At 35.7% G+C, this 15843-nt stretch overlaps 2 protein-coding genes across 2 annotated transcripts in view; both read right to left on the reverse strand.

Annotated features, from left to right (window-relative positions):
- On the reverse strand, nt 619-3016 carry LOC109720149. Its single transcript, XM_020247041.1, has 2 exons — nt 2512-3016; nt 619-2423 (listed from the first exon to the last, which is right to left on the reverse strand). The coding sequence occupies exons 1-2, from the start codon at nt 3014-3016 to the stop codon at nt 619-621; spliced, it is 2310 nt and encodes a 769-aa protein (XP_020102630.1).
- LOC109720527 (oxysterol-binding protein-related protein 3C-like) overlaps nt 3583-15843 on the reverse strand; it is an 18136-nt gene continuing 5875 nt past the window's right edge. Inside the window, exons 3-10 of the mRNA XM_020247704.1 lie at nt 8366-8482; nt 8156-8228; nt 7763-7881; nt 7498-7619; nt 7115-7291; nt 5829-5973; nt 4948-5126; nt 3583-4064 (exon numbers count right to left, since the gene is read on the reverse strand). Coding sequence (XP_020103293.1) covers nt 3818-4064; nt 4948-5126; nt 5829-5973; nt 7115-7291; nt 7498-7619; nt 7763-7881; nt 8156-8228; nt 8366-8482 — 1179 coding nt within the window. The 3' untranslated portion in view covers nt 3583-3817. The remainder of the gene's footprint in view (nt 4065-4947; nt 5127-5828; nt 5974-7114; nt 7292-7497; nt 7620-7762; nt 7882-8155; nt 8229-8365; nt 8483-15843) is intronic.

A 15843-nucleotide genomic window follows, 5' to 3' on the forward strand; every position in this document is an offset into this window, starting at 1 on the left:
TCAAAGAATTTAAGAAGTCGGTAGGATAGAGTACATCTGTTTCTTCAACATTTGCTGATGCTGCAAATTGAGTCTGAACTCATATACACTTTTTCCTCTTCGGGAATTAAAGATAATACATATGTATTGATATCGTCAGCCTTTTCATTTACAGGTGTGATAATTGCTCTATCTCTTAAGTAAGAACAATTATTATAATTTTGGTCGAGTGCATCATATATTGATGAAACAATATCTGTAATACCGTCTCTGCTACCTTTAATAAGTATATCATCTGGTATCTTAATCCAAGTAGGCTCTTCTTCACACGGTAATTTAATAGTATCTAAATTTCCATCACCCAAATCAAGTATCCATTTAGCAAAACTTAAAAAATCTTGCTGTACTGTCAAATTTTCTGAATATCTATACAACCTCATGTTTGTAGTTAGTCGAAAAACTTTACAATTAGTCCATATATATGATTTGGTAATTGAGGCATTTATTATATCTTGTCTTTTTCCACCAATAATAACAGGAAGTATTTGTCTGAAATCTCCTCCGAGTAGAACGGTTTTACCTCCAAAAAGTTTATCCGGAGGTGTTGTTTCGCCAGAACACAAAATATCCCTCAATGATCTATCCAAAAGCTTCAAAGCAATTCCTGTGATTCATTGGTGCTTCATCCCATATAATTAAGGAAGCACAATGAAGCAATCTTGCAAGTTGTGTCCCTTTTTTTATTTCGCATGTTGAGAAGTCATCAAGCTTAATAGGTATTTTAAATCTTGAATGAGCTATTCGACCACCAGGGAGTAACAACGATGCAATTCCTGACGACGCTACGGCCAATACAACTTTTCCTTCAGAACGCAGCTTCGTTATTATTGTTTGGCAAAGATAAGTTTTGCCTGTTCCACCATGACAATAAACAAAAAACACATCTCCTTTATTTTCATAAACAGATGTCAAAAGATAGATAGGTAGCTGCTCATCATTCAAATTACCAAATAATTTTGAATGTTCACATCTTAGAGTATCTACATCATATTTCATTTCCTCCCTTAACAATCTGTTGTCCATATCTTCCATAAGTAATCTAGTAGGAATTGGCAGTTTGAACTGACTGAGGGGGCTGCCATTTTTATTGAACATTATTTCTAATTCAAATAAGATATAATTCTGCAAATCTATCTGAGACACTTTGAGATTGGGAACTCCTAAAACTTCCTTTAATCTATATAGTATATCATCAGACATCATTTCCCAACAATCATCCCACAATTTTTTCGGATCACCGACTTCACAAAATATAATTAAAGTCACAAAAAGTTGCCTCAGGTTAGAATCAAATGACCAATAATTTGCTTCTTCTAATGCATTCCGCCATTCTAAGTCATCACCAAGCAAACCAATAGCATCACATGCAGCACGAAATGTTCCATGTACAATACCATCCACAGTTTTAATCTCGGTATAATTTCTTGCTCCTTTAACTTTATTTAAGAGCATTCTTAGAAAATACAGTTCACCAGAGTGTGGATGAATATAAACAATTCTTCCTATACGATTTCCTCTTTTGCGTCTTGTCCAAATTTTCTCATCTTGATGCCAAACCCATTTAATCGGAAATTCTGCATATGTTAATTCACGTGCATCATCATATATGCAATTGGCCATCATCCATTCAGTAAACATTATTTTTTCAATATTAAATCTATTCACAACATCAGATAAGCTTTGACTCTCGTGGTATATTATATTATTCATCAGTGGCATATGAACAGTTAAGCGCTCAACTGTAGGCTCTCTACTGTGTATATCAAACTGAAATAGTCTCCAAACAGATTCATATGTTGATAAATATCTGCAGTCTAAGTATTGCTTAATTTCATCAACTTGTTTATACTGATCAACTGAATCTGTACCACCAGGTGAGTAATTATCTTCAATCACAGCTCTGGTTCTATCTGGACCTTTATTAATGTATTTAAATAAATATTTAATAAGTCTCGTCTTACTACACCACTCAATATTGATATGGGCTTGATACTTGATCAACAGTCTAAGGTTGTGTGGTACAACAAATCTATTGTCAAGATCAATGTTATTTTTTGTAACATTTCTACCATTATCTCTTCTTCTGTAAATAGCAAATCCATTTTCATCCATCATTGTTTCAGTTCCGAACTCTTTCGGAAAATATTTCGAGCATCGTCCTTTAGCCATACACGGTGCTTTTGAGTTTGCCAAGCCACATGGGCCATGAACCATAAACTTTGAAACAGCTTCGTATCCAACATGATCAATAGTTTTATCCGGTCTTTCAGCAGAAATAATAGAATCTATCTCCGTACTGCTTGGTGACTTGTGACTTGCATCTAGCCATACTAAGATATGCACATGAGAAAGTCCTCTTTTCTGGAATTCAACAGTATATAAATCTATCAAAAAGGAAGCGTATATAAATTAGCATAAAGTAAATAGTAAAAATAACCTACATTACCATAAAGATGTTAGAAATAAACATACCAGCTACAACTTTACCAAAATAGACTCCGCTTTTAATATCTGCCATTAATGCCTCAACTTTCATTTTGAAAACTCTACTAACAATATCCGGTCGATCTTCGGCTTTTTGTCCAGAAATAAATCGTAAAGCATTTTCAATTTCCAACCACTGCGTATTGCAAGTAAATGTGATGAATAGATCAGGATGTCCGCAATGTCTACAAATGGCAATAGCATCTTGATAGTTTTGCATCATATAACGTGGACCTGCAGTGAAGCTAGATGGTAAAATAATCTTTTTACCAATAGCATTACCATCAACATCACCTGCAACAATTGCATCCTTTATACCTTTATAAACTTCAGCTCGTAAATCTGATTGATTTCTTCTAATATAATCAAGTCGCTCTTCCTCAACACATGAGAAAGCATCAACTAAGTATTGTTGAAATAATTTACCTCCGCTAATTAGAGTCCTACCTTCAGCTATTCTGTTTTGAATTCTATAGGCATAAAATTCACGCATAGTGGCGCACTTTCTAGTACCCACTTTTTTGCCTGCCGTTCCATAATATTTTATATCTATTCTGAACCCATCTTCATCATATGGAAATAAAATAGGATATTGCATAGCCATAAACGAAGGATGTAAATCACTAATACGTTTCAAACCTTGTGTTTTATGCTCAACCACAATATCTCGATGACGATCAGCAGAACCTAAATCACCAACTATTAACCCAGCAATTTCTGAACATGATGGAGGATTATATTGGGATGTATTTTTGTACAAGAAAGAAATCACAAATAGAAACTAACGGATGAAGAAAAGAGAGATATATAAATGGAGAAAATTAGAAGAGAAGAATATAAGGATTGAATGAAAAAATTATAAAGCGCATCTCCATTTTAATTGGAATTGCTGCACAACTTTTATATAATGCTTTGGCCTTTTTTTTTTTTAATGAAAAACTACTTAACCGACTCACCATATAAACAAACTCAAATATCAATATATGGAGAAAATGATCATCATTATTCATCTCTTAAGAAACAGAAAAGAAAAAAAAAAAAATTGCAAGCAAAAGAAGCTGAGAGACACAAACTGCTATTTACTAGGTAAGGAAAATAACACAAATACATCAAAACACCCTCTACAACACCCCCTTTTGGACTAAAATAATGTTTGCCATCACAAATACAAACTTTTACATAAATATATGCCTTTCAAATTATGTAACATAAACTTCATACCAAAATGCATTTACAAACAAATTCTATAAGAATTTAAGAACTAGGATTTGAGTTGCTTGTGACTCAAAGTACCTTATTCAGCAGATAAATTGCCATACTGCCAGGGGTTGAATTCGAGGGTGTTGATGTCGATCTCCTCAACGGTATTGGAGCTATCGATCGCAGCCCTATGTTCGGTGTATCTGCCGTTGTACTCGTACACTTCAAGGTCGCCCCAAGGAGTTGGGGTAATCTCACCTGTTATGTTAAACCACCTCGGAGTGAACTGGTGCCCCTTGGCCTCCCGATTCCTTTTCTCTGCTCTCTGCCTTTCCTCTAGTCTGCGAAGAAAAAAAGAAAAAATGTAAACAAAACATGTGCATTTTTCAAGAGTGTAGTATTAAGTTAAAAGGATGATGGTGCAGAATTCAACTGCGATTACTACACTTAACAGAAGCCATTCAAGATTTCCCTGGGATTTGCACAAAGATGCAGCTGCTGTACTTCTATTCAAATGTTCACTTCTCCACTACTCTTTTTAAGTTGGTTGTGTAAACTTAACTTGGAATACTTCACAATCTTTTTCTTGTAGCACATTTTTTTAACCATGCAAAAAAACACGCATATAGGTACATCAATAATTACTTTTCATAACTAAGATAATAACAACCACATCAGCTCCAGATAAGAAAATTTGAGGCATTCTTATGGCCTGTTTAACTAGACTGGAGCTTTTGCAATGTGCAGCAGTTCAAACAAGTGCTAATAGATTGTTATATACCAAAATGACCTGATAGCTTCTCAGTAAAGCAAAAGCACCAGCTTCAGATTTTGGGAGTCCAAAAGCTCACTTCAAGTTCCCGCCACAGAAAATGCCCATAGATCTTTCTGTTTTCCAAACATTTAATGCCTGAAGGGATCTACTAGCCATTCTAGAAGCCAGACTAAACACACACTCATGCAGAAACGATTTGCAACTAGTCTACCATATCTGAGAATTATATAGCCTGCACCTCTCCCGCCACATCTTCTGTGGGTAACCTTTGTTTAAATTTAAAAAGTTTATCTTTCATTTGGGTGAGTGGGGCGGATCGTAAGTAGGGATAGAATTGATGGCACATTCAGCTGGTGGACAATGGTTGATGCGGCGAGCCAGGTCGGGGCATTAATTTCCCTTATGGCTCTCCACTAAACTGATATGAATGACTATCTTTAAGCACATACCTGCTCTTTTCTGAACCAGCTTTTGACATGTCGCCTTCTTCAAGAGCATATCTATCAGGGCGCAAGCGAGAGTCTGATGCCAATAGCTTTTGGGGGGCAGTGTCGAAGCTGTTTATCTTGTGTGCGAAATATGTATACTGGTACTTGTCATTCTCCGGAGTAGCGGCAGCGCTCCACACCTACAACAAAGTATCAAAAGGAGGTATTTCATCAACTGCACTACTCACACAATAGCGTTGAACTATTAAACTGAGAAGGAAATTGAACTGCCATAGCCATCATAATATGAACAGTAGTGTTAGATGATCAGTATACAATGTATGAGCACCAAATTAAAAAAATAACAGCATAATTGCATACAATCATATCCTAGGTTGACCATAGTTGAGACAAAATAAAGGACTAAAAATATATCCACCAAAATATTTGAGAAAAAAAAAAGTTTAAAGCTAAATATAAGAGGGAGAGAGAAAAAAATAGCAGTCATGTTATTTCTCCCAAAGCTTAGGCAACAATCTTTGGATTAAAATATACTTCACAAGCTTTGAATCCATTCTGAGAAGCTCTGAACCAGAACATATGTAATGTCTACTACTTGGTATGTAATTATTGGACCATATTAATATATGCAATGAAGGTTTTCAAACCAGGGTCACTGTTGCATGAAAGGATATATTATCATTTATTAAAATCATGTCACTTAGAAAACAGGGTCCCTGTTGTAAATTTAGATAATTCGAAATGCATATAATGTCAGTTTGGGATTGTAATCGGCACATACGCAAATAAGTACATCCTTAGGTGTATACATATGCAACCCCATCCTCTGAACCCCAAAGAGGCAGAAGACAAAAAAACACGATATTGTATATGCAACCAACCTCCTTTAGCTCGGTGCCTGGTAGGGGCTCTCCTCCTTGATCACAAGGTTGGCAACTCATTGATTCATTCCATTTCCCCGTCATCAGCATTTTGGGTTCTTCTGCTGCGTTATACACATAACCATCCACTTCATATCGGCCAGCCCTGCCACAAATGATATATTTGTGACAAGTTAAAAGGTATGATGCAGTAGAGATTATAAGACAACAGAAATAAGAGTTAATAGAGAATCATCGATTTTAAATATATGTCCTTACACATAAATAAAGCATTCAAACATTCGAAGATCACTTAACAGTGTCAATTAGTAATAATGATGATGGTGTCTTTTGTATAAGCCTAGCTCTTTTGTCATTCCCTGTTATGTAATAACTATTGGTCTTTTTCCATATATCCTTGCAATTATCTGAACAAATGAACCCCGTAAAGTTTGTAACTGCATTCATGCTGGAAATGGTATTCACTTACATCTATACCCTTGCCAGGGTGTTTGTGGGGCTTTACGTAGATATTTCTAGCAGGTGCATACGCACAAGTAGGCAAGCATTTAAGAAGTACACATGCAAATACCAACTTTTTGAGAGGCTGTTAGTGCAATATTGCATAGTTGCAGGGTACATATGCAAAAAAAAAAAAAAAGTAGCTATTTCAAATATATGGAAAATACAAGTCTGGCTACTATACTCTTATGAGTACGATCGCCCTCGTACTCATAAGTTGTTTTCGATGATAGAGCTTCCGAATTGACGATCCACACCGTTAAACGTTATCTAGAGCATTTAAAACGTCTAGAAATCAAATTTTATAATTTTTCGGTATCATTACCTTACGATCAAAAGGTCACAAAATTGACAAATTTTAACGGCCAGTATGAGATATTAGCTAGTTTAACGATGTAAAAGAATCGAAATCAGTTGAATTTTTGATAGAAAATTCTATTCACTACATAGATAAAGATCAACAACTCCGATCTTAAATTGAAGGATCCGATCATCCATTTTTAAGACGTCGTTCGATTTTGACCGTTCATTTTATACCCGCTTGATGAACTTTATTATGATTTCGAAAAATTACGAAATTTATCTTCTAGAAGTATCAAATACTCTAGATCATATTTAACGAAGTGGATCGTCGATTCGAAAGCTCCATCATTGAAAACAACTTATGAGTACGAAGTGCTCTATACTCATAAGAGTATAGTAGCCCGAGCCTGGAAAATACTGCAGTATTTGAACTGCTCAAACAACCAATACAGTCTTGTCAAAATGACCGTCTGAAGTCATACCCAAACCAGCCACATGGTTGAAAGTATAGCACAACTTTGTCCCCGGTAGTCAAGTTGGTCAGGATCATTTCTCCATGTGAGTCAGCCCACATGCGACCAAAAATAAGGTTGTTAGCCTTTGTGGGTGGCGGCACTAAGTCCAAAACAACACCGTCTCTTTTGAGAGTAAGCCTAGTCCTGCATCACCAAAGAACAAAATTAATAAGCCATTTAAATTTGCATAAATGCTAAACTACTCACTGTACATAAATACTATCTCAAATATGTCGTTGATGCTAACACTTGATATTTTATTTCATCAAAAAGAAAATGCTAATGAAATAATAAAAGAAAATGTAGCTGTAAATCCGTTTCCCACACAATGTCTTTTCAACACGGCTTACCTTCCAACTGGATAGAATTCCACTGAGTTTCCCAAAAACTTGGTCTTCAATTTGGAAGTTATGTCATATGTAAAATGCTCATTCTCAGCATGTCCTGCACTCATTGGAGGGTGATGACTGACCTAAACAAATGAAAGTAAAAAAAAAAAAACATGAATTAGCGATCGGATATAACATTACAAAGTAGAATTTAAACTCCAAAAATAATCAAAAAATAAATGGCTAAAACAACTCTTCAAAAATGGTAAATAGGGAAACAACAAACCTGCTCTGCAAGAAATGTGATTCCATTATGGTTAACCATCTCATATGTTTCTCCAAGGATGGGATTGAAAGGCTTCCAAGTACGCTGATAGGCAAAATATACGGATACGAACCAGGAAGCTGAAAAAAATCATCAAGATTACTTCTGTGATGGAGATACCTTACAAGGAGCTTTACATTCATATTCATCCAACTGCTTCTCTCAGCAACAAAAGCAGAAAGAGAAGCTCCAAGTTGGAGCCGCTTTTGAAGACTATCTTATTTTAGCTTCTTGGCATAGCAGAAAGCTCCAAACATTTCTATTCACCAAACATTATTAGAGGTGGCTGCAGCTAAAAGAACCAAAGGCAGGGCCAAATAGGCACTTATAAATTAACAGAGAATAAACACTTACATGCATATACCAGCCGCATGTAAGGATCCTGACATTCATCAGCTTGATCTAACAGGTGACAGTACTCCATTAACTGCACAAACAGTTGGCTTATTAAATTACATTGAGTGAGAATGCATTGATGGAAGTTACTAAAGTACATGTCAAAGGCCAACACTCAACACAATCCCTAATGAGAAAAAGTACAGCTATACTATAGATAGTATGAACCTCTGCCATTTTCTGAAGCATTGTCATTGGCTCGAAAATGATGACTGGCAGCGTCACCAATGATGTAACATCCGATCCTATATATTTCTGCATCATCTTCCAATAGCTGTCGCGATCCTGCAATACCACCATGTATCAATTACATAACAAACTTATCAAACACAGTATGTAGGACAGCTTAGGTATCCTTGGGATTATGTTCTTTCAACATCCCACATTTATCTATAGATATATTAAATCCTGAGTTCTACTGTGGCCTACGTGGCCGCTTCTCAGCGCCCCCCTCTCTACCGTTCCCTTTCACACCCGGCCCGCGTAACGTGGGTTCTCGGAAGGGCTACGTGTCGCCCTGCCCGCGTCTCCCGAACCCTGTCTCCCAAATCCCTCCTCTCCCGATCCCTCTCTCCCGATCCCTCTCTCGTGAAGCCTAACCCTCGCAGATCCCGCAGGATGCGGGGTGTTGTCGCTCCCCACATACGTGCGGGCGCATGGCGTGCCAGGAGGCCTAGCTTCGCCGGTGTGCGCCGTGCCCCAACTCCTCTCTCTGCGATGGGCAGCGTGGTACTTCTCCGCACGTGCGCCGTACCCGCCTCCCCTCTGTTTGCGATGGGCATCGTCGTCCTTCTCCCCGCCGCCGCCGGATGTGGGTTGCCTCATACCCATAAGGTTTATGGTACGTAATTATTACAGCCTACTTTACAATCTAATTTGGCGTACGCCCCTCCCTTCGCCTGCCCGGGCTTCACCCCCTTCCTCTGTGCCGCCGCAGGGTGTGGGTTCCCTCATGCCCATAGTGTCCCTTCACCTGCGATGGGGGCACTTCCACTCTCTGATTTACTCAAGATTAGGCATAGTGTTCCTTCGTCTATAAAACCGACTTGGTATAAAACAGCTTGAAAATAGTTTTATAATCATATTGGCCAAAATACCCTAAATTCTATCTAGGAGGTACAGGACTCGTTTATTTTCTTTCAAATTACTTTGAATCTCTCCTTAGTTTGTAATTGGCCTTTATGTACTTAAAGTTTTTATTGATAGGTAACTCTTAGCTTTTTGAATTTCTATATGTTATTTAGTAATAAGGTTTTCCTACAATCTACTATGTTCTTCATTAAATTATTTTTTATTACTCTTGGGTTCATGCGATTGTAGTTATCAAACAGTTTGTATAAAAAACTTATCAAATAGTTTGCTTATTTTGATTAGAAGAGAACTTTTCTTTTATTTGTTATTTTGATTGCTTAAGATATTCAATCATTAAATTTTAGAAGAAAACTTTTGTTTTATTTTGGCTTTTGTTTTATTTGTTAGTTTAGAACCATTTTACTTGGTTGCCTTTCGACTGATCGATTAGCTATCATTTTGCTTTTGTCCCAGTCCTTTAATGCATTGTGATATTTCCAATATTACCTGATTTCCCTGATTTCTTTATGCTCCTGTTCATTTTCTTCCTCTTCTTGAGCAAAGTGTGAAAATATTGCCTTGGAACAAGCGGAAGCTTCCATAACAATTCTGCATAGTGTGGGATTGCATGCTTTTTGCATTATTTCCATACTCTTTTTTTCGGCAGTGATGACTTTGAGGGTAAAAGAAAAAAGAGGCGAGGCCGGTCTACATACTCAACTCATTTGCTCTTAGGCCAAAAATGAATTAGAAGGAATATACTCCATTCCAGGTTTTCTTATTGCTGCTATTCTATAACTTATTTTCCTACTCTCGACTTATACTGTCTTGATATTTTTTCCCTTTCCCTTTCAATCCACAAAAATTTATTTAGATTTATGTTTGTAATACCCTTTTTTCTTTAATTAATACTATTTTCTTGAATGTATTTTTCTGGGGCAATGATGATAGATGAAAGAAAAGGAATAGCTTTGGAAGGGATAATCCCTACGCAACTGGCTTCAAATGTCCTCTAGGTCCATAAGGAGGCCTAGTTTCCTCCTCTCGACTCATGATCTGCTAATATTTTTCAAGACATTTTCCTTTCAGACTGCACATATTTATTTAGATTTATAACTGTAGTTTTTTTTTTGTAATTACTGTGTAAGCTGTTTTTCCATTAAATTTTCCTCTAGTTGATAATTGGGTCTGCTTTTAGTGAGGCGCTGTACTAATTCGTTTTACGTTATGCTTTGTTTGATGTCAATATTCCTGCTATGAAGTTAACTTTGTAAATAAAACTTTAAATAAATCATAATGATCTAGAAGCTAGAAAGATAGGGGAATATATTTGTTTTCGCTATCCGGTTCCCTGATACTCTATAAATATACCTACATCTATGCAAAGAGAGCTCAAGCCGCTCATCCCCTCTCTCTTTTGTTTGCTGTGATGACCTTTCCTGTGAATGGCAAAAGGTTGCCACCTGTTATAATGACCGTTCCCTTGAATGTCGGATTCTTTCCAATAATTAGAAGGCGTGCTTCTCTTCCTAACTAATGACGAGCAAACTTCGGATGGCCTGTCTACGGGCAACCAGTTGCTCGCATTGATACTGTGATGTATATTTTGGGCTCGCATTGATCTGAGGACTTCAGAGTAAATCTAATGATGCTCAATTCATAGGAAAGTCTGAGCAAAATATATTTTTGTCTTGACACTTTGGTAAATGATACGAATAATACTGAATAATTGGTAGATGTTATCCCAAACATGCTATTTATTTGACTATTGTGATATTTTCGAATTTATGCATATACATATTCCTCAGTTCCCATGTTACTTATTTCTCAACTTTTCTCTTTAGTTCTATTGCTATTCCCTACAATCTCTAAAGGTAAGACGATGATGATAAGGGCCAATCTCCTATGAGGTCTCCTATTTTCTACCAACATTTACTATGATGCCTGCAACCTCCCCCTTCCTGACCTGCTCCTTAAATGTCACAAGTTCCGAACTTAGATGATAGTCTACTTTGGAAGTAAGTTTGAACTTCAACTCTTTCATGGTGCTAGGCCAAAAATAATTGGGCTGAACATACTGATGCTTGATTTGTGGGGTTCTCAAAGAAAATATAATATAGTTCAGTTCAGGTTTTGCTTATCTGTTTTGCTATATATTATGTTGGTCACATTGGTAAATGACTGTGAATAATACTGAATAATTGGCAAACGTGGAGAATTAAACTCACTTTTTTTTTTTTTTTTTTTTTTTTTTTTTTTTTTTTCCCCCGGGGTGGCCTTCGGGGGGGTTTGGGCCCCTCCGAAGGTAACCCAAGGGTTTATTATTCATATGATCACTTCCGGACGCGAAGCGCCTACATTTAAATGCGTTAAAGATTTTATAAAACTTATCTGATAAGTTATAATAAATGGTTTCAACCCTATTTTCATATATTCTTATATAAATATACAAAAGCAGCCATAGTAAATTTAAAAATTTAAATTCAAATTTTAAAAATTTAAAGTTTAGATTTAAATTTAAAATTTAAATTGTAAAATATAATAAATTTTAAATTTAATACATTTAGGACTCCATATTAGAAGTAACCCGAGCCTCTACACATAGGATCTGTACATTTAGGACTCCATATTAGGAATAAGATTATAGTCGAAACGTTCAAAGGTAGGTTAGGGACTTCGGATTAGAGGTGAATTCAAAGTGTTAAAGTAGAATTTCACACGGGAACTAAATTCCAAGTGGTAGTTTTAAAGTTAACGTTCATTCCATTCCGATCGTAACCGGGACAATTCTACCGTTACCATCTAGTTGTTTCTTGGACTAATAACGTTTTGTTTGAACTCCCTGATTCAACAGTATTATATTGGATGCACTTATTTTAACCCTAGTTCACATTTTGACACTCTCATTTAAACATTTATTTAGATTATGTTTATACTCGGTTTCTCATTTTCTCTATGAGCCTTGATTGGCTATGTATTCGTTGTTGATTGTTGGTCATCCTTTTTTTTTTCTCGTTAGTTAAGTAAATTTCTTAATCTTTTGTACCCTTTATTGTAAGTTTTTTATTCATTAGACCTTTAGACTTTTATCAAAAAACCAAAATCCTCCCTCCCCCACCACCAATTACGTCGGCTTTTATCGTCAATTGATATTTCCGTTAAAGTCCTTTTCTGCTTCCTTCGTCCCGTACTTATGAAGTCATCATTTTACCTCCAAGTCTTAAGCGTGTTTTGTCATATCTCTTTTATTCACTGTACTTTTAACCCCTTGTACATTTATGGATATACTTTTATAGTGTAATCAGTTCATTTATCGGAGAAACTGTTTTCTTATTAGATGAATTACACAAAAGTATTACGTCCTTTAGTTAAGAGGATATGTACTAATTTGATACGTGGTTATCTCGTATTTGGTAATTATAGTTTTTATATTAAAGTGTAGCACAAACATATCTATGGATAGAGTTAGACTCGGACAATTCGAGCTAGTCCTGTTTAACTTGAACAAATTGTATGAGGTAACCTACTTGTTTAGTCGAGTTAGTTAATTTTTGGTACGGTGTCTCTTGTTTAGTAATACTTAAACAGTCAAATAACTACTACATGTTTAACTTTGTCGAACTAACCTAAATGTAATATTATTCGACGCAATGTTTAAAGTAGGGATTAGTTGTCAACGTGAGAGTTTTGAGTGGAACTGGTTCGAATTCGAAGTTTTGAGTGGAACTGGTTCGAATTTGAAACTCCCGCAGGGTGCTAAGGCCCAACTCAGCTTGAACCAGGGCAGTTGTTCGCGGGCTCACATTACGTGACGTTTTAATTAGTTGTGAGTTTTAGTCCGTTTTTTGTGTGGTTAACTAGTCTGATAAAGGCTAGAGAAGCTTGGTTTAGTTAGATTAATCATTGTACTAAAACTTAGATCAGATAAATCATTTATGGGTTACTTATAAGAGTAGTAAATGTATCGATTGGACTAAGTTATTTAGGGTAATATGTCAACTCGTTTTCACAATTCTAACAAGTGCCTAATATGAGGTGGTCTAACTCGAAGATTATTGTATTATTATCTCAATCAGTTTTTGGATGAATTAAAGTTCTATAGGACGGAGAACGAGTGTGAGAGAGTGAGAGAGAGAAAAAGAAAAAAGAAAAAAAGTCCCACAGGAAGCCCCGAATAAACTCCGGGGAGGCTTCCATTGGTTCCAAATAAATAAGATATATATGTGAAGGCCTGCGCTCCGGATGTAAATTTACGCAATTTCTAAAATTATTCTTGAAATAGCTATTCAATATTATTTAACAAAGTTGGGATTAAAGGTAGTATCAAGAATATATTTCTATGTTTTTTGTTGGTATGTTTAATTTTAATTAATGTTTAAAAAATTTTTAAATTTCAAGATACTTAATTTAAATTTTAAAAGTTCAACATATTCTATATTATTTAAATTTAAATTATGTAAATCCTAGAGGGTATAATTTATTCTAATTTCATTAATTGTAAAATCCTGGAGGTATAATCTGTATGTCTAATAATAGCTTTGCAGTTTCCATCAATCCTGTAAGGGCATAATCTCTCACTTAAAGCTTTCACAATTTCATCTTTAAAGTTGCCTGATTAAGTGTTCACTGCAAAAAATTTCCATTGCAAGTAAGGGAAGGCTAAGGCTTGGCCCTGTGTAGATGCAATGAGAATAGAATCAACCAAAAGAACATGATATATTGCATCATAAATATACCCTACAAGGAAATAAAATTGGAAAAGATAAAGTGTAAACTAGTAGAACGGTAAGATTTGAATAAATATAATTCTAATCAATAGATGAGCAAAAGACCGTAAAGAGAATTACTCAGGGAACTAAACAGATACATAAAAGCATAAGCAACACTAACAAACCAGCTAGGAAAAAAAAAACAGAAGCAAATAGCAATTAATCTTTTAAAGAATTAGAAACCAATAAGGGAATTAACATATCAAAAATAAAGTAAAATCTAGAAAATCTAGAAAAGGTTTTACTTGGTTTAATAAGAAGAAGAGGGGGTAGGATGGTTGATGCAGCCACCGAAAGCAATAGCAAGTATAAACTATAAAAGACAATTTAGACAGAGAAAAGAACGAAAGAAGCAGGGCAAATGATACAATTCCAGTAAGAATAAAAATGAGAAAAGCGTATAGACAGATTCGACAACAAAAACAGTTAATAGAGAAAATAAGTAGACAATGGAAATTACCCAAGGAACATGTTAGATATACCGCTAATATGAGAAAATTCCAATATAGTACAAGTAATATGCCTCTTTGACAAACAAGAATATCTACTTAATGTGTTTTCATAATGCAGAAATCAATTCTCATAATACATGATGTAACTAATGCACCACAACGATTAGAGTATAAACCATTAATATCAAAATATAATTTTCCCATCGTGCATTTGTATAAGATACTATTACTAAATCCATAGAAGAGCCTGTAAGTAAGTACGATCAGGAACGAGAAATTGAACTTGTTTAACATACTCAAATTGGAAATGTAACAAATTCAGCTCAATCATTAAAATAACCATGCACAGGAAACAAATGCATCTAATGAAATATTGATCGTTCTTAATGAATGAGGTAGCAAAATTGAACAGATATAAGATTGGTATTACATATACAATAAGACTGATGTTACAACATTTACATCCCTATCACCCAGTATGCACTTAACTTACAAAAATACACCCCAATTGACAAGCCTTAACTTAACAAAATAACCTGAACCAGAACTTAAACTATTACCGGAAAGGGCGTCACGGATTCAGCGGTTGATCGAATTGGTCCGATAACAAGCGCCGAGGCTACATGCATGCCAATTTATATCAACACTTCAAAATCAGAGGCAAAAAACACACCAATTGATAGACTATTTCCGATCTTCTCGACAAATCAATCATATTAGTACATAATGATTTTGAGAATCTAGTTATTTAGTAAATACCCAATGATATTTCTCATTTACATAGATAATCTGATTCAAGTTAAATCCATTATTTACAGATTGGACAAGGTTAGATTGATTACGGATTAATATACACAGGATTGAGCGTCTAATAACATATAATATGGTTGAAGTTAGTTCAAAAACCTACTTAATTTTAAGACTTCGTGAGTTTAATTCTCACGTTTGCCAATTATTCAGTATTTAATTCACGAAGTCACTTTACCAATGTACCACCTAAATAATAGCAAAACAGAAATAAGCAAACACCTAATTAGACTACATATTATATTTTTTTGAAGAAACCCTCACAATCATAGCATCAGTGATGGGCAGCCAATGATGTGGCGCCGAGCACCGAGGAAAGAGGGGAAGGGCAAAGGACGGCCAAGGAGACGAGCGCGAAGGGCGGAACGATGGGGACATGGTAAGGAGCATGGCAGGAAAGGGGGAGGTGGAGCAGCAGAGGGAAATGGCCAGGAAAAGGAGAGACCGCAGATCCCGAGAGGCGGCCTGATCAGCAGGTCTGACACTGAGAGATAGGGAACGCAACTGAGACTAAAAGAGAAAAAGGGGAGAAGAAAGAACAGAGGAA

This window comes from Ananas comosus, linkage group 14 (genome assembly GCF_001540865.1).
Source record: "Ananas comosus cultivar F153 linkage group 14, ASM154086v1, whole genome shotgun sequence".
Lineage (NCBI taxonomy): Eukaryota > Viridiplantae > Streptophyta > Magnoliopsida > Poales > Bromeliaceae > Ananas > Ananas comosus.